This window comes from Cherax quadricarinatus, chromosome 2, assembly GCF_038502225.1.
Source record: "Cherax quadricarinatus isolate ZL_2023a chromosome 2, ASM3850222v1, whole genome shotgun sequence".
In the NCBI taxonomy this organism is placed as follows: domain Eukaryota; kingdom Metazoa; phylum Arthropoda; class Malacostraca; order Decapoda; family Parastacidae; genus Cherax; species Cherax quadricarinatus.
This window is the reverse complement of record NC_091293.1, coordinates 53136333-53163832: the sequence shown is the minus strand read 5'-3', so window position 1 is coordinate 53163832 and position 27500 is coordinate 53136333. Positions and strand designations below refer to the sequence as shown.

Here is a 27500-nt window from a genome sequence, read left to right as displayed (position 1 = left end):
AGAGAGAGAGAGAGAGAGAGAGAGAGGAAGAGAGAGAGAGAGAGGAGAGAGAGAGAGAGAGAGAGAGAGAGAGGAGAGAAGAGAAGAGAGAGAGAGAGAGAGAGAGAGCTAGCATCAGGTAGGGTAGGCTCCAAAACCTGGTGGTCCCTGTCAAGGACAGACAAGGTTATCTGCCTGATGAACTCATTCCACTTAAATCGACAGGATGGGACCACTTCTACTAGTAGTCAAAAGAAGGCAGACCTTCTTGCTGAACAACACTTTGCTACTAAAGTGTTGCTGATCCAGCAATGGACCTCCCTTGGCTAGCTGCAAGAACTGTGTCAAAACTGTCAGTGGTGACAATAAGGCAGGAGGAGGTGCATTTCTCCTTCTTAAATCACTTGACCAAGAAAAGGCTGTGGGCCCAGACAAGTTGAGCTCAAGATTGCTGGAGAAGATGCAGACCAGCTAGCAGCACCCTCTAACTCGCATCTTTCAGCACTGCCTAGTACAGTGTGTAAAATGGCCCCTCTCTGTGGGAAAGAGGCAAATGTAGTCCCTGGTTCACAAAAAGAAGAGCAGAGCAGAAATCAGCAACTACAGACCAGTGTCACTCCTGTCATTCACTGGTAGATCCTTGAGACAATAATCTCAAGACAAATGACAGAGTTTTTGACTACCACTCACTACTTTGTGATCGTCAATATGGCTTCAGGAAAGGTTTTTCACTTGCTGCTGATCTGTTGTTAAACCTCCACTAAGTGGCACCCAGTCACTGGATGAATCCAAAAATAGCTGTGTGGTAGCACTGACATTGCTGGTGCTTTCGACCGGGTGTGCACCAGGGCCTCTTAGCAAACATCACACTGGGAATTGCAGGCCTCTACGCTGTGTCTCCTAAGTGATTACCATGGTAGATTCTGCTAGTTCACGGAACGGAATCAGCAAGACATCCTATTGGGGCAAGTGTTCACAAGGAAGCGCACCATTGTTATGGAATTGCTCTGATTTAACGACCTTTCATCTCATCCCAGAATCACATGCATATGCAGATGACTGTACACTGACATTCACTTATCCAAGAGAAGAAATGCCAGCTGCTCTGCTACATCAATCACTAGCTAAGAGCTATACCATCTTGGGGAAATAGATGGGATAAGTAACATTTGCACCTGAGAAAACGCAAATGATGATCAGTCTCTAGGCACCATGATGGTAATGCTGGTGCAGTAGTAAGGATGAATGAGGGTGTTGGCACTGGAGAAGTTGATATCCTTGGGGTGAAATTTGACTCCAAACTAACCATGAAGAACCATGTTGTAAATCTAGCAAACAAGGCAGCCAGGAAGCTTACAGCACTTCGCCGTATCTTGCATCTGCTTGACACTAGGGGTTGCAAGATTCTTGGTACGAGACACAAAGTACGTCGCACACCTTGAGTGGAGACCAGGAGTAAAGACGTCTGCATTTCTCTGCCTGGGCCCATCTTGACAGATCATCATTTCAGCAGAGCCTTTCAGCACAGGAGGGATGTGGGTTGCCGTACTGTTATGTACAAGGCCAATATTGTCAAAGTACCACACTTGGATCCACTTCTGAGGACAGCGTGAAACAAGCTTTTTATGCCACAAGACGGCAGAAAGCATCAACTTCACTCTGGCTGTACCCCTTCTCCAGAACATCACTCCATCTGAGATCATATATACCCAGGATGACTCTGAGTATGGGAACAATACATTCGCAGGTTATGATAATGAAGGCCAACGTATAACGTCAGCTGATCAAAATGAAAATGCTGGCTCACAGATGGCCCCAGCTTCATCCTGTTCTCTCACTGTATGTCTCATAACAATAAAAAATGCTTTCAAATGAGCTGATGCTGTAGGTAACAGCTCTTAGCTTGTCAATAAAGAATCCTGAACTTGCAAATAGCTTACCAATAAACCAGGATCCTTAACTTGTCAAACTCTACAAAGAGAGAGAGAGAGAGAGAGAAAGAGAGGACAGGAGGACATGGGAAAAAATACCTCTGATTTAGAGATTTCCCTGGAGATCTTGCAGTGACACCATTGAGACCCTGAGAGCAACGATACAAAGTGCTCCTCTTTGGTGTAGCGACGCCACTCGTCCGGATATTGGTGATCGCCTCTGATTGCTAACTCCCAAATAGGTAACAGATTGATAGATAAGGGCAGTTGATATGGTCGATACGCTGAATATGTGTATATTACTAGAGGTTGTAGGTCGATAATGGGTCATAAGGTTAGATAGGTAATGAGGCCAATTAGACAGATCAGGGATGGAATAGACTGGTGAACAGTATGGCTAAACAGGTCAAAGGTAGATCACATATGCAAATGGACCTTTTACAGTAGACTGAAGGTTTCTAGACCTCCTTCCCGTCATACTTGATTTCTCTTTAGGCTTGTCCAGCACACAGACACTGGCACTCTGCTTCACACAAACATTAACACTCTGCTTCACACAAACATTAACACTATGCATCACACAAACATTAACACTATGCATCACACAAACATTAACACTATGCTTCACACAAACATTAACACTCTGCTTCACACAAACATTAACACTCTGCTTCACACAAACATTAACACTATGCTTCACACAAACATTAACACTATGCATCACACAAACATTAACACTATGCTTCACACAAACATTAACACTCTGCTTCACACAAACATTAACACTATGCTTCACACAAACATTAACACTATGCATCACACAAAATTTAACACTATGCTTCACACAAACATTAACACTCTGCTTCACACAAACATTAACACTCTGCTTCACACAAACATTAACACTATGCTTCACACAAACATTAACACTCTGCATCACACAAACATTAACACTCTGCATCACACAAACATTAACACTATGCTTCACACAAACATTAACACTCTGCTTCACACAAACATTAACACTCTGCTTCACACAAACATTAACACTATGCTTCACACAAACATTAACACTCTGCATCACACAAACATTAACACTATGCTTCACACAAACATTAACACTCTGCTTCACACAAACATTAACACTCTGCTTCACACAAACATTAACACTATGCTTCACACAAACATTAACACTATGCTTCACACAAACATTAACACTATGCTTCACACAAACATTAACACTCTGCATCACACAAACATTAACACTATGCTTCACACAAACATTAACACTATGCTTCACACAAACATTAACACTCTGCTTCACACAAACATTAACACTCTGCATCACACAAACATTAACACTATGCTTCACACAAACATTAACACTATGCTTCACACAAACATTAACACTCTGCTTCACACAAACATTAACACTCTGCATCACACAAACATTAACACTATGCTTCACACAAACATTAACACTCTGCTTCACACAAACATTAACACTCTGCATCACACAAACATTAACACTCTGCTTCACACAAACATTAACACTCTGCTTCACACAAACATTAACACTATGCTTCACACAAACATTAACACTCTGCTTCACACAAACATTAACACTATGCTTCACACAAACATTAACACTCTGCTTCACACAAACATTAACACTATGCTTCACACAAACATTAACACTATGCTTCACACAAACATTAACACTATGCTTCACACAAACATTAACACTCTGCTTCACACAAACATTAACACTATGCTTCACACAAACATTAACACTCTGCTTCACACAAACATTAACACTATGCTTCACACAAACATTAACACTATGCTTCACACAAACATTAACACTATGCTTCACACAAACATTAACACTATGCTTCACACAAACATTAACACTATGCTTCACACAAACATTAACACTATGCTTCACACAAACATTAACACTCTGCTTCACACAAACATTAACACTCTGCATCACACAAACATTAACACTATGCTTCACACAAACATTAACACTATGCTTCACACAAACATTAACACTCTGCTTCACACAAACATTAACACTCTGCTTCACACAAACATTAACACTCTGCATCACACAAACATTAACACTCTGCTTCACACAAACATTAACACTCTGCTTCACACAAACATTAACACTATGCTTCACACAAACATTAACACTCTGCTTCACACAAACATTAACACTCTGCTTCACACAAACATTAACACTATGCTTCACACAAACATTAACACTCTGCTTCACACAAACATTAACACTCTGCTTCACACAAACATTAACACTCTGCATCACACAAACATTAACACTCTGCTTCACACAAACATTAACACTCTGCTTCACACAAACATTAACACTCTGCATCACGCAAACATTAACACAAACATTAACACTATGCTTCACACAAACATTAACACTCTGCATCACACAAACATTAACACTCTGCTTCAAACAAACATTAACACTCTGCTTCACACAAACATTAACACTATGCTTCACACAAACATTAACACTCTGCTTCACACAAACATTAACACACTGCTTCACACAAACATTAACACTATGCTTCACACAAACATTAACACTCTGCTTCACACAAACATTAACACTCTGCTTCACACAAACATTAACACTCTGCATCACACAAACATTAACACTCTGCTTCACACAAACATTAACACTCTGCTTCACACAAACATTAACACTCTGCTTCACACAAACATTAACACTCTGCATCACACAAACATTAACACTCTGCTTCACACAAACATTAACACTATGCTTCACACAAACATTAACACTATGCTTCACACAAACATTAACACTATGCTTCACACAAACATTAACACTCTGCTTCACACAAACATTAACACTATGCTTCACACAAACATTAACACTCTGCTTCACACAAACATTAACACTCTCCTTCACACAAACATTAACACTCTGCTTCACACAAACATTAACACTCTGCTTCACACAAACATTAACACTCTGCTTCACACAAACATTAACACTCTGCTTCACACAAACATTAACACTCTGCTTCACACAAACATTAACACTCTGCTTCACACAAACATTAACACTATGCTTCACACAAACATTAACACTCTGCTTCACACAAACATTAACACTATGCTTCACACAAACATTAACACTATGCTTCACACAAACATTAACACTCTGCATCACACAAACATTAACACTCTGCTTCACACAAACATTAACACTCTGCTTCACACAAACATTAACACTCTGCTTCACACAAACATTAACACTATGCTTCACACAAACATTAACACTCTGCATCACCCAAACATTCACACACTGCACACAAACATTAACACTCTGCATCACACAAACATTAACACTATGCTTCACACAAACATTAACACTCTGCTTCACACAAACATTAACACTCTGCTTCACACAAACATTAACACTATGCTTCACACAAACATTAACACTATGCTTCACACAAACATTAACACTACACAAACATTAACACTCTGCTTCACACAAACATTAACACTCTGCTTCACACAAACATTAACACTCACACAAACATTAACACTATGCTTCACACAAACATTAACACTATGCTTCACACAAACATTAACACTCTGCTTCACACAAACATTAACACTATGCTTCACACAAACATTAACACTCTGCATCACACAAACATTAACACTCTGCATCACACAAACATTAACACTCTGCTTCACACAAACATTAACACTCTGCTTCACACAAACATTAACACTCTGCTTCACACAAACATTAACACTATGCTTCACACAAACATTAACACTATGCTTCACACAAACATTAACACTCTGCTTCACACAAACATTAACACTCTGCTTCACACAAACATTAACACTCTGCATCACACAAACATTAACACTCTGCTTCACACAAACATTAACACTCTGCTTCACACAAACATTAACACTCTGCTTCACACAAACATTAACACTCTGCTTCACACAAACATTAACACTCTGCATCACACAAACATTAACACTCTGCATCACACAAACATTAACACTATGCTTCACACAAACATTAACACTATGCTTCACACAAACATTAACACTCTGCATCACACAAACATTAACACTCTGCATCACACAAACATTAACACTATGCTTCACACAAACATTAACACTATGCTTCACACAAACATTAACACTCACACAAACATGCTTCACACAAACATTAACACTCTGCTTCACACAAACATTAACACTATGCTTCACACAAACATTAACACTCTGCTTCACACAAACATTAACACTCTGCTTCACACAAACATTAACACTCTGCTTCACACAAACATTAACACTATGCTTCACACAAACATTAACACTATGCTTCACACAAACATTAACACTCTGCTTCACACAAACATTAACACTCTGCTTCACACAAACATTAACACTATGCTTCACACAAACATTAACACTATGCTTCACACAAACATTAACACTCTGCTTCACACAAACATTAACACTCTGCTTCACACAAACATTAACACTCTGCTTCACACAAACATTAACACTATGCTTCACACAAACATTAACACTATGCTTCACACAAACATTAACACTATGCTTCACACAAACATTAACACTATGCTTCACACAAACATTAACACTATGCTTCACACAAACATTAACACTCTGCTTCACACAAACATTAACACTCTGCATCACACAAACATTAACACTCTGCTTCACACAAACATTAACACTCTGCTTCACACAAACATTAACACTATGCTTCACACAAACATTAACACTATGCTTCACACAAACATTAACACTATGCTTCACACAAACATTAACACTATGCTTCACACAAACATTAACACTATGCTTCACACAAACATTAACACTCTGCTTCACACAAACATTAACACTCTGCTTCACACAAACATTAACACTCTGCTTCACACAAACATTAACACTATGCTTCACACAAACATTAACACTCTGCATCACACAAACATTAACACTCTGCTTCACACAAACATTAACACTCTGCATCACACAAACATCACACACACAAACATTAACACTCTGCTTCACACAAACATTAACACTATGCTTCACACAAACATTAACACTCTGCTTCACACAAACATTAACACTCTGCTTCACACAAACATTAACACTCTGCATCACACAAACATTAACACTATGCTTCACACAAACATTAACACTATGCTTCACACAAACATTAACACTATGCTTCACACAAACATTAACACTCTGCTTCACACAAACATTAACACTATGCTTCACACAAACATTAACACTCTGCTTCACACAAACATTAACACTCTGCTTCACACAAACATTAACACTCTGCTTCACACAAACATTAACACTCTGCTTCACACAAACATTAACACTCTGCATCACACAAACATTAACACTCTGCTTCACACAAACATTAACACTATGCTTCACACAAACATTAACACTCTGCTTCACACAAACATTAACACTATGCTTCACACAAACATTAACACTATGCTTCACACAAACATTAACACTCTGCTTCACACAAACATTAACACTATGCTTCACACAAACATTAACACTATGCTTCACACAAACATTAACACTCTGCTTCACACAAACATTAACACTCTGCATCACACAAACATTAACACTATGCTTCACACAAACATTAACACTCTGCTTCACACAAACATTAACACTATGCTTCACACAAACATTAACACTCTGCTTCACACAAACATTAACACTATGCTTCACACAAACATTAACACTCTGCTTCACACAAACATTAACACTCTGCTTCACACAAACATTAACACTCTGCTTCACACAAACATTAACACTCTGCATCACACAAACATTAACACTCTGCTTCACACAAACATTAACACTCTGCATCACACAAACATTAACACTCTGCTTCACACAAACATTAACACTCTGCTTCACACAAACATTAACACTCTGCTTCACACAAACATTAACACTTAACACTGCTACACACAAACATTAACACTCTGCTTCACACAAACATTAACACTCTGCTTCACACAAACATTAACACTCTGCTTCACACAAACATTAACACTCTGCTTCACACAAACATTAACACTCTGCATCACACAAACATTAACACTCTGCTTCACACAAACATTAACACCATGCTTCACACAAACATTAACACTCTGCTTCACACAAACATTAACACTCTGCTTCACACAAACATTAACACTCTGCTTCACACAAACATTAACACTCTGCATCACACAAACATTAACACTCTGCTTCACACAAACATTAACACTCTGCTTCACACAAACATTAACACTATGCTTCACACAAACATTAACACTATGCTTCACACAAACATTAACACTCTGCTTCACACAAACATTAACACTCTGCTTCACACAAACATTAACACTCTGCTTCACACAAACATTAACACTATGCATCACACAAACATTAACACTACACAAACATTAACACTATGCTTCACACAAACATTAACACTCTGCTTCACACAAACATTAACACTATGCTTCACACAAACATTAACACTCTGCTCACACAAACATTAACACTATGCTTCACACAAACATTAACACTATGCTTCACACAAACATTAACACTATGCTTCACACAAACATTAACACTCTGCTTCACACAAACATTAACACTATGCTTCACACAAACATTAACACTCTGCTTCACACAAACATTAACACTATGCTTCACACAAACATTAACACTATGCTTCACACAAACATTAACACTCTGCTTCACACAAACATTAACACTCTGCTTCACACAAACATTAACACTCTGCATCACACAAACATTAACACTCTGCATCACACAAACATTAACACTCTGCTTCACACAAACATTAACACTATGCTTCACACAAACATTAACACTATGCTTCACACAAACATTAACACTATGCTTCACACAAACATTAACACTATGCTTCACACAAACATTAACACTCTGCTTCACACAAACATTAACACTATGCTTCACACAAACATTAACACTCTGCTTCACACAAACATTAACACTCTGCTTCACACAAACATTAACACTCTGCTTCACACAAACATTAACACTCTGCTTCACACAAACATTAACACTCTGCTTCACACAAACATTAACACTATGCTTCACACAAACATTAACACTATGCTTCACACAAACATTAACACTATGCATCACACAAACATTAACACTATGCATCACACAAACATTAACACTATGCTTCACACAAACATTAACACTCTGCTTCACACAAACATTAACACTCTGCTTCACACAAACATTAACACTCTGCTTCACACAAACATTAACACTCTGCTTCACACAAACATTAACACTCTGCTTCACACAAACATTAACACTCTGCTTCACACAAACATTAACACTCTGCTTCACACAAACATTAACACTCTGCTTCACACAAACATTAACACTATGCTTCACACAAACATTAACACTCTGCTTCACACAAACATTAACACTCTGCTTCACACAAACATTAACACTATGCTTCACACAAACATTAACACTCTGCTTCACACAAACATTAACACTCTGCTTCACACAAACATTAACACTATGCTTCACACAAACATTAACACTCTGCATCACACAAACATTAACACTATGCTTCACACAAACATTAACACTCTGCTTCACACAAACATTAACACTCTGCATCACACAAACATTAACACTCTGCTTCACACAAACATTAACACTCTGCTTCACACAAACATTAACACTCTGCTTCACACAAACATTAACACTCTGCTTCACACAAACATTAACACTCTGCTTCACACAAACATTAACACTCTGCTTCACACAAACATTAACACTATGCTTCACACAAACATTAACACTATGCTTCACACAAACATTAACACTCTGCTTCACACAAACATTAACACTATGCTTCACACAAACATTAACACTATGCTTCACACAAACATTAACACTATGCTTCACACAAACATTAACACTATGCTTCACACAAACATTAACACTCTGCTTCACACAAACATTAACACTATGCTTCACACAAACATTAACACTCTGCTTCACACAAACATTAACACTATGCTTCACACAAACATTAACACTATGCTTCACACAAACATTAACACTATGCTTCACACAAACATTAACACTCTGCTTCACACAAACATTAACACTATGCTTCACACAAACATTAACACTATGCTTCACACAAACATTAACACTCTGCTTCACACAAACATTAACACTATGCTTCACACAAACATTAACACTCTGCTTCACACAAACATTAACACTCTGCTTCACACAAACATTAACACTCTGCTTCACACAAACATTAACACTATGCTTCACACAAACATTAACACTATGCTTCACACAAACATTAACACTCTGCTTCACACAAACATTAACACTATGCTTCACACAAACATTAACACTCTGCATCACACAAACATTAACACTCTGCTTCACACAAACATTAACACTCTGCATCACACAAACATTAACACTCTGCTTCACACAAACATTAACACTCTGCTTCACACAAACATTAACACTCTGCATCACGCAAACATTAACATTCTGCATCACACAAACATTAACACTCTGCTTCACACAAACATTAACACTATGCTTCACACAAACATTAACACTCCGCTTCACACAAACATTAACACTCTGCTTCACACAAACATTAACACTATGCTTCACACAAACATTAACACTATGCTTCACACAAACATTAACACTCTGCTTCACACAAACATTAACACTCAGCTACAGTCAAACATTAACACTCTGCATCACACAAACATTAACACTCTGCTTCACACAAACATGCTTCACACAAACATTAACACTCTGCTTCACACAAACATTAACACTCTGCTTCACACAAACATTAACACTACACACAACCCTTAACACTCTGCTTCACACAAACATTAACACTCTGCTTCACACAAACATTAACACTCTGCTTCACACAAACATTAACACTCTGCTTCACACAAACATTAACACTATGCTTCACACAAACATTAACACTATGCTTCACACAAACATTAACACTCTGCTTCACACAAACATTAACACTCTGCTTCACACAAACATTAACACTCTGCTTCACACAAACATTAACACTATGCTTCACACAAACATTAACACTCTGCTTCACACAAACATTAACACTATGCTTCACACAAACATTAACACTCTGCTTCACACAAACATTAACACTCTGCTTCACACAAACATTAACACTATGCTTCACACAAACATTAACACTATGCTTCACACAAACATTAACACTATGCTTCACACAAACATTAACACTATGCTTCACACAAACATTAACACTCTGCTTCACACAAACATTAACACTCTGCTTCACACAAACATTAACACTATGCTTCACACAAACATTAACACTCTGCTTCACACAAACATTAACACTCTGCTTCACACAAACATTAACACTATGCTTCACACAAACATTAACACTCTGCTTCACACAAACATTAACACTCTGCTTCACACAAACATTAACACTATGCTTCACACAAACATTAACACTATGCTTCACACAAACATTAACACTCTGCTTCACACAAACATTAACACTATGCTTCACACAAACATTAACACTCTGCTTCACACAAACATTAACACTATGCTTCACACAAACATTAACACTCCGCTTCACACAAACATTAACACTCTGCTTCACACAAACATTAACACTATGCTTCACACAAACATTAACACTATGCTTCACACAAACATTAACACTATGCTTCACACAAACATTAACACTCTGCTTCACACAAACATTAACACTCTGCTTCACACAAACATTAACACTATGCTTCACACAAACATTAACACTATGCTTCACACAAACATTAACACTCTGCTTCACACAAACATTAACACTCTGCTTCACACAAACATTAACACTATGCTTCACACAAACATTAACACTCTGCTTCACACAAACATTAACACTATGCTTCACACAAACATTAACACTATGCTTCACACAAACATTAACACTATGCTTCACACAAACATTAACACTCTGCTTCACACAAACATTAACACTCTGCTTCACACAAACATTAACACTATGCTTCACACAAACATTAACACTATGCTTCACACAAACATTAACACTCTGCTTCACACAAACATTAACACTATGCTTCACACAAACATTAACACTCTGCTTCACACAAACATTAACACTATGCTTCACACAAACATTAACACTATGCTTCACACAAACATTAACACTCTGCTTCACACAAACATTAACACTCTGCTTCACACAAACATTAACACTCTGCTTCACACAAACATCACACAAAACATTAACACTCTGCTTTAACACTACACAAAACATTAACACTCTGCTTCACACAAACATTAACACTCTGCTTCACACAAACATTAACACTCTGCTTCACACAAACATTAACACTCTGCTTCACACAAACATTAACACTATGCTTCACACAAACATTAACACTCTGCTTCACACAAACATTAACACTCTGCTTCACACAAACATTAACACTATGCTTCACACAAACATTAACACTCTGCTTCACACAAAAATTAACACTCTGCTTCACACAAACATTAACACTATGCTTCACACAAACATTAACACTCTGCTTCACACAAACATTAACACTATGCTTCACACAAACATTAACACTCTGCTTCACACAAACATTAACACTATGCTTCACACAAACATTAACACTCTGCTTCACACAAACATTAACACTATGCTTCACACAAACATTAACACTATGCTTCACACAAACATTAACACTCTGCTTCACACAAACATTAACACTCTGCTTCACACAAACATTAACACTCTGCTTCACACAAACATTAACACTCTGCTTCACACAAACATTAACACTCTTCTTCACACAAACATTAACACTATGCATCACACAAACATTAACACTATGCTTCACACAAACATTAACACTATGCTTCACACAAACATTAACACTCTGCTTCACACAAACATTAACACTCTGCTTCACACAAACATTAACACTCTGCTTCACACAAACATTAACACTCTGCATCACACAAACATTAACACTCTGCTTCACACAAACATTAACACTCTGCTTCACACAAACATTAACACTATGCTTCACACAAACATTAACACTATGCTTCACACAAACATTAACACTATGCTTCACACAAACATTAACACTCTGCTTCACACAAACATTAACACACTGCTTCACACAAACATTAACACTATGCTTCACACAAACATTAACACTCTGCTTCACACAAACATTAACACTATGCTTCACACAAACATTAACACTCTGCTTCACACAAACATTAACACTCTGCATCACACAAACATTAACACTCTGCTTCACACAAACATTAACACTATGCTTCACACAAACATTAACACTATGCTTCACACAAACATTAACACTCTGCTTCACACAAACATTAACACTCTGCTTCACACAAACATTAACACTCTGCTTCACACAAACATTAACACTCTGCTTCACACAAACATTAACACTCTGCATCACACAAACATTAACACTATGCTTCACACAAACATTAACACTATGCTTCACACAAACATTAACACTATGCTTCACACAAACATTAACACTCTGCTTCACACAAACATTAACACTCTGCTTCACACAAACATTAACACTATGCTTCACACAAACATTAACACTATGCTTCACACAAACATTAACACTCTGCTTCACACAAACATTAACACTCTGCTTCACACAAACATTAACACTATGCTTCACACAAACATTAACACTCTGCTTCACACAAACATTAACACTCTGCTTCACACAAACATTAACACTATGCTTCACACAAACATTAACACTATGCTTCACACAAACATTAACACTATGCTTCACACAAACATTAACACTCTGCTTCACACAAACATTAACTCTCTGCTCACACAAACATTAACACTCTGCTTCACACAAACATTAACACTATGCTTCACACAAACATTAACACTCTGCTTCACACAAACATTAACACTATGCTTCACACAAACATTAACACTCTGCTTCACACAAACATTAACACTATGCTTCACACAAACATTAACACTATGCTTCACACAAACATTAACACTCTGCTTCACACAAACATTAACACTCTGCTTCACACAAACATTAACACTATGCTTCACACAAACATTAACACTCTGCTTCACACAAACATTAACACTATGCTTCACACAAACATAACACTACTTCACACAAACATTAACACTCTGCTTCACACAAACATTAACACTCTGCTTCACACAAACATTAACACTATGCTTCACACAAACATTAACACTATGCTTCACACAAACATTAACACTATGCTTCACACAAACATTAACACTATGCTTCACACAAACATTAACACTCTGCTTCACACAAACATTAACACTCTGCTTCACACAAACATTAACACTATGCTTCACACAAACATTAACACTATGCTTCACACAAACATTAACACTATGCTTCACACAAACATTAACACTATGCTTCACACAAACATTAACACTATGCTTCACACAAACATTAACACTATGCTTCACACAAACATTAACACTATGCTTCACACAAACATTAACACTATGCTTCACACAAACATTAACACTATGCTTCACACAAACATTAACACTCTGCTTCACACAAACATTAACACTATGCTTCACACAAACATTAACACTATGCTTCACACAAACATTAACACTATGCTTCACACAAACATTAACACTCTGCTTCACACAAACATTAACACTCTGCTTCACACAAACATTAACACTATGCTTCACACAAACATTAACACTATGCTTCACACAAACATTAACACTATGCTTCACACAAACATTAACACTCTGCTTCACACAAACATTAACACTATGCTTCACACAAACATTAACACTATGCTTCACACAAACATTAACACTATGCTTCACACAAACATTAACACTCTGCTTCACACAAACATTAACACTATGCTTCACACAAACATTAACACTATGCTTCACACAAACATTAACACTATGCTTCACACAAACATTAACACTATGCTTCACACAAACATTAACACTCTGCTTCACACAAACATTAACACTATGCTTCACACAAACATTAACACTCTGCTTCACACAAACATTAACACTCTGCTTCACACAAACATTAACACTCTGCTTCACACAAACATTAACACTATGCTTCACACAAACATTAACACTATGCTTCACACAAACATTAACACTCTGCTTCACACAAACATTAACACTATGCTTCACACAAACATTAACACTCTGCTTCACACAAACATTAACACTATGCTTCACACAAACATTAACACTCTGCTTCACACAAACATTAACACTCTGCTTCACACAAACATTAACACTATGCTTCACACAAACATTAACACTCTGCTTCACACAAACATTAACACTCTGCATCACACAAACATTAACACTCTGCTTCACACAAACATTAACACTATGCTTCACACAAACATTAACACTATGCTTCACACAAACATTAACACTCTGCTTCACACAAACATTAACACTATGCTTCACACAAACATTAACACTATGCTTCACACAAACATTAACACTATGCTTCACACAAACATTAACACTATGCTTCACACAAACATTAACACTCTGCTTCACACAAACATTAACACTCTGCTTCACACAAACATTAACACTATGCTTCACACAAACATTAACACTATGCTTCACACAAACATTAACACTCTGCTTCACACAAACATTAACACTATGCTTCACACAAACATTAACACTCTGCTTCACACAAACATTAACACTATGCTTCACACAAACATTAACACTCTGCTTCACACAAACATTAACACTATGCTTCACACAAACATTAACACTCTGCATCACACAAACATTAACACTCTGCTTCACACAAACATTAACACTCTGCTTCACACAAACATTAACACTATGCTTCACACAAACATTAACACTATGCTTCACACAAACATTAACACTCTGCATCACACAAACATTAACACTATGCTTCACACAAACATTAACACTCTGCTTCACACAAACATTAACACTATGCTTCACACAAACATTAACACTCTGCTTCACACAAACATTAACACTATGCTTCACACAAACATTAACACTATGCTTCACACAAACATTAACACTATGCTTCACACAAACATTAACACTATGCTTCACACAAACATTAACACTCTGCTTCACACAAACATTAACACTCTGCTTCACACAAACATTAACACTCTGCTTCACACAAACATTAACACTCTGCATCACACAAACATTAACACTATGCTTCACACAAACATTAACACTATGCTTCACACAAACATTAACACTATGCTTCACACAAACATTAACACTCTGCATCACACAAACATTAACACTCTGCTTCACACAAACATTATCACTATGCTTCACACAAACATTAACACTCTGCTTCACACAAACATTAACACTCCGCTTCACACAAACATTAACACTCTGCATCACACAAACATTAACACTATGCTTCACACAAACATTAACACTCTGCTTCACACAAACATTAACACTCTGCTTCACACAAACATTAACACTATGCTTCACACAAACATTAACACACTGCTTCACACAAACATTAACACTATGCTTCACACAAACGTTAACACTCTGCTTCACACAAACATTAACACTCCGCTTCACACAAACATTAACACTCTGCATCACACAAACATTAACACTATGCTTCACACAAACATTAACACTCTGCTTCACACAAACATTAACACTCTGCTTCACACAAACATTAACACTATGCTTCACACAAACATTAACACTCTGCTTCACACAAACATTAACACTCTGCTTCACACAAACATTAACACTATGCTTCACACAAACATTAACACTATGCTTCACACAAACATTAACACTCTGCATCACACAAACATTAACACTATGCTTCACACAAACATTAACACTATGCTTCACACAAACATTAACACTATGCTTCACACAAACATTAACACTCTGCTTCACACAAACATTAACACTCTGCTTCACACAAACATTAACACTCTGCTTCACACAAACATTAACACTATGCTTCACACAAAAATTAACACTCTGCTTCACACAAACATTAACACTATGCTTCACAAAAACATAACACTATGCATCACACAAACATTAACACTCTGCTTCACACAAACATTAACACTGTGCTTCACACAAACATTAACACTATGCTTCACACAAACATTAACACTATGCTTCACACAAACATTAACACTATGCTTCACACAAACATTAACACTCTGCTTCACACAAACATTAACTCTCTGCTTCACACAAACATTAACACTATGCTTCACACAAACATTAACACTATGCATCACACAAACATTAACACTATGCTTCACACAAACATTAACACTATGCTTCACACAAACATTAACACTATGCTTCACACAAACATTAACACTATGCTTCACACAAACATTAACACTCTGCTTCACACAAACATTAACACTCTGCTTCACACAAACATTAACACTCTGCTTCACACAAACATTAACACTATGCTTCACACAAACATTAACACTCTGCTTCACACAAACATTAACACTATGCTTCACACAAACATTAACACTCTGCTTCACACAAACATTAACACTATGCTTCACACAAACATTAACACTCTGCTTCACACAAACCTTAACACTACACAAACATTAACACTCTGCTTCACACAAACATTAACACTATGCTTCACACAAACATTAACACTCTGCTTCACACAAACATTAACACTATGCTTCACACAAACATTAACACTATGCATCACACAAACATTAACACTATGCTTCACACAAACATTAACACTCTGCTTCACACAAACATTAACACTATGCTTCACACAAACATTAACACTATGCTTCACACAAACATTAACACTATGCTTCACACAAACATTAACACTCTGCATCACACAAACATTAACACTATGCTTCACACAAACATTAACACTCTGCATCACACAAACATTAACACTCTGCTTCACACAAACATTAACACTCTGCTTCACACAAACATTAACACTATGCTTCACACAAACATTAACACTCTGCTTCACACAAACATTAACACTCTGCATCACACAAACATTAACACTCTGCTTCACACAAACATTAACACTCTGCTTCACACAAACATTAACACTCTGCTTCACACAAACATTAACACTCTGCATCACACAAACATTAACACTCTGCTTCACACAAACATTAACACTATGCTTCACACAAACATTAACACTCTGCTTCACACAAACATTAACACTATGCTTCACACAAACATTAACACTATGCTTCACACAAACATTAACACTATGCTTCACACAAACATTAACACTCTGCATCACACAAACATTAACACTATGCTTCACACAAACATTAACACTATGCTTCACACAAACATTAACACTATGCTTCACACAAACATTAACACTCTGCATCACACAAACATTAACACTATGCTTCACACAAACATTAACACTATGCTTCACACAAACATTAACACTCTGCTTCACACAAACATTAACACCATGCTTCACACAAACATTAACACTCTGCTTCACACAAACATTAACACTCTGCTTCACACAAACATTAACACTCTGCTTCACACAAACATTAACACTCTGCTTCACACAAACATTAACACTATGCTTCACACAAACATTAACACTCTGCTTCACACAAACATTAACACTATGCTTCACACAAACATTAACACTCTGCATCACACAAACATTAACACTCTGCATCACACAAACATTAACACTCTGCTTCACACAAACATTAACACTCTGCATCACACAAACATTAACACTCTGCTTCACACAAACATTAACACTCTGCATCACACAAACAAACATTAACACTCTGCTTCACACAAACATTAACACTCTGCACACAAACATCACTCCGCTTCACACAAACATTAACACTATGCTTCACACAAACATTAACACTCTGCTTCACACAAACATTAACACTCTGCATCACACAAACATTAACACTCTGCTTCACACAAACATTAACACTATGCTTCACACAAACATTAACACTCTGCTTCACACAAACATTAACACTATGCTTCACACAAACATTAACACTATGCTTCACACAAACATTAACACTCTGCTTCACACAAACATTAACACTCTGCTTCACACAAACATTAACACTCTGCTTCACACAAACATTAACACTCTGCTTCACACAAACATTAACACTATGCTTCACACAAACATTAACACTATGCTTCACACAAACATTAACACTCTGCTTCACACAAACATTAACACTCTGCTTCACACAAACATTAACACTCTGCTTCACACAAACATTAACACTCTGCTTCACACAAACATTAACACTCTGCTTCACACAAACATTAACACTATGCTTCACACAAACATTAACACTCTGCTTCACACAAACATTAACACTCTGCTTCACACAAACATTAACACTATGCTTCACACAAACATTAACACTCTGCTTCACACAAACATTAACACTCTGCTTCACACAAACATTAACACTCTGCTTCACACAAACATTAACACTCTGCTTCACACAAACATTAACACTCTGCTTCACACAAACATTAACACTATGCTTCACACAAACATTAACACTATGCTTCACACAAACATTAACACTATGCTTCACACAAACATTAACACTCTGCTTCACACAAACATTAACACTATGCTTCACACAAACATTAACACTATGCTTCACACAAACATTAACACTATGCTTCACACAAACATTAACACTCTGCTTCACACAAACATTAACACTATGCTTCACACAAACATTAACACTCTGCATCACACAAACATTAACACTCTGCTTCACACAAACATTAACACTCTGCTTCACACAAACATTAACACTCTGCATCACGCAAACATTAACATTCTGCATCACACAAACATTAACACTCTGCTTCACACAAACATTAACACTCTGCATCACACAAACATTAACACTCTGCTTCACACAAACATTAACACTCTGCATCACACAAACATTAACACTATGCTTCACACAAACATTAACACTATGCTTCACACAAACATTAACACTCTGCTTCACACAAACATTAACACTCTGCTTCACACAAACATTAACACTCTGCTTCACACAAACATTAACACTCTGCTTCTCACTAACATTAACACACTTCACACACACATTAACACTCTGCTTCACACAAACATTAACACTATGCTTCACACAAACATTAACACTCTGCTTCACACAAACATTAACACTATGCTTCACACAAACATTAACACTCTGCTTCACACAAACATTAACACTCTGCTTCACACAAACATTAACACTATGCTTCACACAAACATTAACACTCTGCATCACACAAACATTAACACTATGCTTCACACAAACATTAACACTCTGCTTCACACAAACATTAACACTCTGCTTCACACAAACATTAACACTCTGCATCACACAAACATTAACACTATGCTTCACACAAACATTAACACTATGCTTCACACAAACATTAACACTATGCTTCACACAAACATTAACACTCTGCTGCACACAAACATTAACACTCTGCATCACACAAACATTAACAACACAACATTAACACTATGCTTCACACAAACATTAACACTCTGCATGCTTCACACAAACATTAACACTCTGCTTCACACAAAGATTAACACCATGCTTCACACAAACATTAACATTAACACCACTGCATCACACAAACATTAACACTCTGCATCACACAAACATTAACACTATGCTTCACACAAACATTAACACTATGCTTCACACAAACATTAACACTCTGCATCACACAAACATTAACACTATGCTTCACACAAACATTAACACTCTGCTTCACACAAACATTAACACTATGCTTCACACAAACATTAACACTCTGCTTCACACAAACATTAACACTCTGCTTCACACAAACATTAACACTCTGCTTCACACAAACATTAACACTATGCTTCACACAAACATTAACACTATGCTTCACACAAACATTAACACTATGCTTCACACAAACATTAACACTCTGCTTCACACAAACATTAACACTATGCTTCACACAAACATTAACACTCTGCTTCACACAAACATTAACACTATGCTTCACACAAACATTAACACTATGCTTCACACAAACATTAACACTATGCTTCACACAAACATTAACACTATGCTTCACACAAACATTAACACTCTGCTTCACACAAACATTAACACTCTGCTTCACACAAACATTAACACTATGCTTCACACAAACATTAACACTCTGCATCACACAAACATTAACACTATGCTTCACACAAACATTAACACTCTGCTTCACACAAACATTAACACTCTGCATCACACAAACATTAACACTCTGCTTCACACAAACATTAACACTCTGCATCACACAAACATTAACACTATGCTTCACACAAACATTAACACTCTGCATCACACAAACATTAACACTCTGCATCACACAAACATTAACACTCTGCTTCACACAAACATTAACACTATGCTTCACACAAACATTAACACTCTGCTTCACACAAACATTAACACTCTGCATCACACAAACATTAACACTATGCTTCACACAAACATTAACACTCTGCTTCACACAAACATTAACACTATGCTTCACACAAACATTAACACTCTGCTTCACACAAACATTAACACTCTGCTTCACACAAACATTAACACTCTGCTTCACACAAACATTAACACTATGCTTCACACAAACATTAACACTATGCTTCACACAAACATTAACACTATGCTTCACACAAACATTAACACTCTGCTTCACACAAACATTAACACTATGCTTCACACAAACATTAACACTCTGCTTCACACAAACATTAACACTATGCTTCACACAAACATTAACACTATGCTTCACACAAACATTAACACTCTGCTTCACACAAACATTAACACTATGCTTCACACAAACATTAACACTATGCTTCACACAAACATTAACACTAGGCTTCACACAAACATTAACACTCTGCTTCACACAAACATTAACACTCTGCTTCACACAACCATTAACACTATGCTTCACACAAACATTAACACTCTGCATCACACAAACATTAACACTATGCTTCACACAAACATTAACACTCTGCTTCACACAAACATTAACACTCTGCTTCACACAAACATTAACACTCTGCTTCACACAAACATTAACACTCTGCTTCACACAAACATTAACACTATGCTTCACACAGACTCTGATATTGTTTCACGCAGATCCTAACACTCTGTGCTAAGATTTTTCTGGGTGGAAAGTGGAAACGCCTTTTGAATTGAAAGTAATTTGGTGGCGAGGAAATTCAAAACATCATCGACTGGCACTCTGGTGAACAAGGAATCCACATCCTGATTTGATTTATTTTTAATTCTGCAAGCTTATAGTTCTAGTTTTTTCATTGAAATCTTCTGAATGCATCAAGTATGAATGGAAATTTTGCCGAGTAAAGGAAATAGAAGATCATTTAACCATTTAGCTAATTTCTACGAAATTGATCCTCTATTGGAAATGATTAGTCTTAATGGCATTCCCTGCTTGTTGGTCTTGGGTAACTCATAGAAGTAAGGCATACTTGGGTTTGTTGTTTTGAACTGTTTTGTTCGTTTTAATTCCTATGGCTCGTTCTTCTTTCTTAAAGTTAACACTTACAGTGATGATGAGATTTTTGGTCACTTTCTCATATATGTTATTGTCATTTAATAGGTCATGGACTTTGGTATATTTTTTTCAAAATCGTTATCTTGCCTTCTTTGTCTGAATTAGTGATAATGATGTTGTCATTGCGTATGAGTTTATGGAGAGCAAGAATGTACTGCAGAGGTAAACCATTTTTGCTCTTGAAACAGCCTTCAATGCTTTTAACAAAATGCCTATGTTGCACCTAGGTAAGGCTAAAAGAAATTATATTCATGATTGTAACCTTAATATTACATTGCGAATATCGTCATTAATAGCTAAAATGAAGGTGTTCGACTTTGTATTGTTATTTATTCATCTTCATGCTATTGTTATTAGTTATGTGTTAGGCAGGAATATTTCAAGAACGCATATGCTGATGTGGCAATTAAGTAACAGTTGTTACAAGTTTTAGTGCCATGTATTGACGCTCATGTCACATTCGCTGCTTGGATGAGGTAGAGTGCGGTCGTGCTTTGCACCCCTCTACTGTTTTCCCAGACGAGCTACTCAGTCAACAACATGGCGCCAGGTGTGCGCAGAAGGGTGAATACTGTGGGCATTAGTGGGGCTTCAACGCCTACGTCAGTTGATGTGTTATTGCCCAAAATTGTGAGAGAGACATACGGCATCAGAGACGAGGATTTGTATGGAGTGGCACTGAACGGTGTGTATAGAATATTTGTGAAGGTGCTAACTGCTCAAGTATACGAGGCGTTGGTGGATCGTTATCAAGATGTCAGCATTAACGTAACACCGGCAGTGAGGGTCAAGTTGACGGATGTATCACGACATTATTCGTGGGTTAAGCTCCGAAACGTGCCTTTTGAGGCTGATGAAGTGGATATACGCAATGTTTTCGAACGTTATGGCACTGTACATCTGGCCCAACCTGGTAAATGGGTAAAAGGAGCTTACACAGGTTATCCTGAGGGTTCTTTCAATCTCAAGATGACGCTAAGGCATCCTATACCCTCGTATGTATATCTCGAGGAGTTTAGAACCCAGGTCATGGTAGCGTATGCTGGGCAGAGGCGTACATGCCGACTGTGTGGCGAATTTGACCATATGGCGGCAGACTGTGGCAAGCGGAATATGACTACTGGGCCGGCAAGGGGCGCAGCACCTGTCCATGAGAAACCGATGCCTGAGGAAGAACGGAGGCAAAGAGGAGGGCGTGGTCGCTTGTGGAGTGAAGAGGTGATGGCTCCTCCTGTGGAATCAGAAGAAGTGGAGATCCATGAATCACCTGGCCCATCAACAGTACAGCTGTCAAGTGAAGAGGTGCAGGTGGGCGCAGAAGTGAAAGCTATTGAGGAGGAGTTGGAGACGGTGATACAGGCTACCTGGAGGTTACCTGGAGGTTATTCCGGGGATCAACGCCCCCGCGGCCCGGTCCACAACCAGGCCTCCCGATGGATCAGGGCCTGATCAACTAGGCTGTTACTGCTGGCCGCACGCAGTCCGACGTACGAGCCACAGCCCGGCTGATCCGGCACTGACTTTAGGTATCTGTTCAGCTCTCTCTTGAAGGCAGCCAGGGGCTTATTGGCAATTCCCCTAATGCTTGATGGGAGGCTGTTGAACAGTTTTGGGCCCCGGACACTTATGGTGTTTTCTCTTAGTGTACCAATGGCGCCCCTACTTTTTATTGGCGGCATTTTGCATCGCCTGCCCAGTCTTTTACTTTCGTAGGGAGTGATTTCTGTGTGCAGATTTGGGACCATTCCTTCCAAGATTTTCCAAGTGTAGATTATGATATATCTCTCCCTCCTGCGTTCCAACGAGTACAAGTCAAATGCTTTCAAGCGTTCCCAGTAGTTAAGGTGCTTGACAGAACTTATACGTGCAGTAAAGGATCTCTGTACACTCTCTAGATCTGCGATTTCACCTGCTTTGTATGGAGATGTTAATGTACAGCAGTATTCCAGCCTAGAGAGAACAAGTGATTTGAAAAGGATCATCATGGGCTTGGCATCTCTCGCTTTGAAAGTTCTCATTATCCATCCTATCATTTTCTTTGCACGTGCGATCGTGGCACTGTTGTGATCCTTGAAAGTGAGATCCTCAGACATTACTACTCCCAGGTCCCTTACATTATTTTTCCGCTCTATTGTATGGCCGGAGTCAGTAGTATACTCTGTTCTAGTTATTATCTCCTCCAGTTTTCCATAACGGAGTAGTTGGAATTTGTCCTCATTGAACATCATATTGTTTACCGTTGCCCACTGGAAAACTTTGTTTATATCTTCTTGGAGGTTAACCGCGTCCTCAGCAGATGACAGCCTCATGCAGATCCTAGTATCATCCGCAAAGGATGATACGGTGCTGTGGTGTATATCTCTGTTTATGTCTGATATGAGGATAAGGAATAAGATGGGGGCGAGTACTGTGCCTTGTGGAACAGAGCTCTTCGCTATGTTAGAGTCTACGGAGGTATAGAGTCACAGTGAGCAGGAACCTGGGATCAGGGCAGAAGGTGTGTGCGGGAGGGGGGAGGATCAGGTGGCACCTGTGATGGACAGTGTGAGTGCCATGGAAGGACATGGAGGCGGATTAAGGGTGGTAGAGGTGGAAGTCCATTGTGCTGGCTCCCAGGACTCAGATATGGAAACTGAAGGAGCTACAAGGAAAAGGGCAGCAGCGTCAGATTCGGACGATGTTCTGACGCCGGCGCAAAGGCCAGGAAAAAAGACATGGGGTTATGGTGCTCAGAGTGACTCTACGAGAGGGCCACAACAGAAGGGGGGGGGATGGTTGGGAAGGAGGGTGGAGTATGTGGCAAAGGCAAAGCCCAGGGAAATGGTTTGAAAGGGAAGAGTCATGACATGAGGCGGGGAGGGAAACCTTAAGCCGGCCTCAGGTGTGTAACAATAAATATTAATGGTCTGTGTGATGGTGTTAAACGTGAGTGCTTCAGGATGTTTTTGAATAGGTACAAGATTGACGTAGCTTTTGTGCAGGAGCACAATTTTAAGCTTGGTCGTGAATTAGAGGTGCCTGGGTATCAGGCTTATGTGTTGCCGTCTGAGCGCTTAAAAGGAGTGGGTGTGTTGATCAGGGAGGCGAGCCCGTTTGTATTGCACAGGAAAGAGGGGGGGAGGGGGAGAGTATTACGTGTGGAAGGATGGTGGATGGGAGAGAGAGTGGCGTTTGTGTGTGTGTATGCCCCAGCAGAAAGTGACGTGAAAGTGAAGATGGATTTTGTGCGGGAGGAGCTCGTGTACTACCTACGCACTTTACCGTCGGTGGCGATTGTGGGGGGGGGATTGGAATTGTGTAGTTAAGAGGGCAGACGTGGAACCCAGAGGAGCGGGATATTTTTCCTCAGTTTTGGGAGGCCTGCTTAGAGACCTTCAGTTACGTGATGCTTTCGGGGGAGGTCTGTGGGAGGTGGAACATACGTTTATAAGAATGGGATATGCGGCTCCCTTATTATGTTTTTAACTGTCAAATCTATTTGTTCCCTAGGATTTCTCAGCCTATTTATCTCACTCCAAAACTGTTTCTTATTCTCAGCAAAATTTGTTGATGCACCTCACCCACTCTATCATTTGCTCTTCTTTTACACTCTCTCACCACTCTCTCCATATATTCCACTTTTCTTATGTCACTTCTGCTTTGTAAAAACATTTCATAAGCGAACATTTTCTCCCTTATCACACCCTTTACCTCATCATTCCACCAATCACTCCTCTTTCCTCCTGCACCCACCCTCCTATATCCACAAACTTCTGTCCCACATTCTAACACTGCATTTTTTAAACTATCCCACCTTTCTTCAACCCCTGCACTACCTATACTCTCACTAATCTACCTTTCTCCCAGTAGTTGCTTATATCTCACCCTAACTTCCATCTCCCTGAGTTTATAAACTTTCACCTCTCTCTCTCTCTTACTCGCCGGCGTCATTTTCCTTCTACCCCATCTACCTCTTATTATAACTTCAGTTACAACTAAATAATAATGTAGAAACATGCACATCCTGAAGTCTACTCATCAACCTTTCATCCACCAATACATAATCCAACAAACTATTTTCATTAAGCCCTATACCATATCTTGTATAATAATTTATCCTCTTTATCTTAAAATATGTATTATTTATTACCAAACTTCTTTCTATACAAAGTTCATTTAAATGTCATCTCTTTTCATTTACCCTTGGCACTCCAAACTTACCTATTACTCCCTCCACAGCAGTTTTTCCCACTTTAGAATTTAGGTCCCCCATCACAATTACTCTCACACCTGGTTCAAAACTCTCCACGCACTCATTCAACATCTCCTAAAATATCTCTCGCTCTCTCTCTCCTCTACACTTCTCTCTTCTCCAAGTATATAAGCATTCACTCTAAATCTCTTTTCACATCCTTGAATTTATACAGTAATATTCCATCTTTTCCTGCCATAACTGATCCTCCAACATTATTGCTATTCCTTCCTTGGCTATAACTTTATTAGAAACCCTTGACATAAAATTCAATTTGTTTCTCCCCACTGAAACTCTTCTACCCCTTCAGCTTTGT

General features: G+C 38.1%; 1 protein-coding gene across 1 annotated transcript in view; it reads right to left on the bottom strand.

Annotated features, from left to right (window-relative positions):
* LOC128684142 (ATP-dependent translocase ABCB1-like) overlaps positions 1-27500 on the bottom strand; it is a 214921-nt gene that overhangs the window by 54292 nt on the left and 133129 nt on the right. Inside the window, exons 21-23 of the mRNA XM_070089690.1 lie at positions 23041-23176; positions 2010-2194; positions 1337-1577 (exon numbers count right to left, since the gene is read on the bottom strand). Of these exons, the coding sequence (XP_069945791.1) occupies positions 1337-1577; positions 2010-2194; positions 23041-23176 (562 nt within the window). The remainder of the gene's footprint in view (positions 1-1336; positions 1578-2009; positions 2195-23040; positions 23177-27500) is intronic.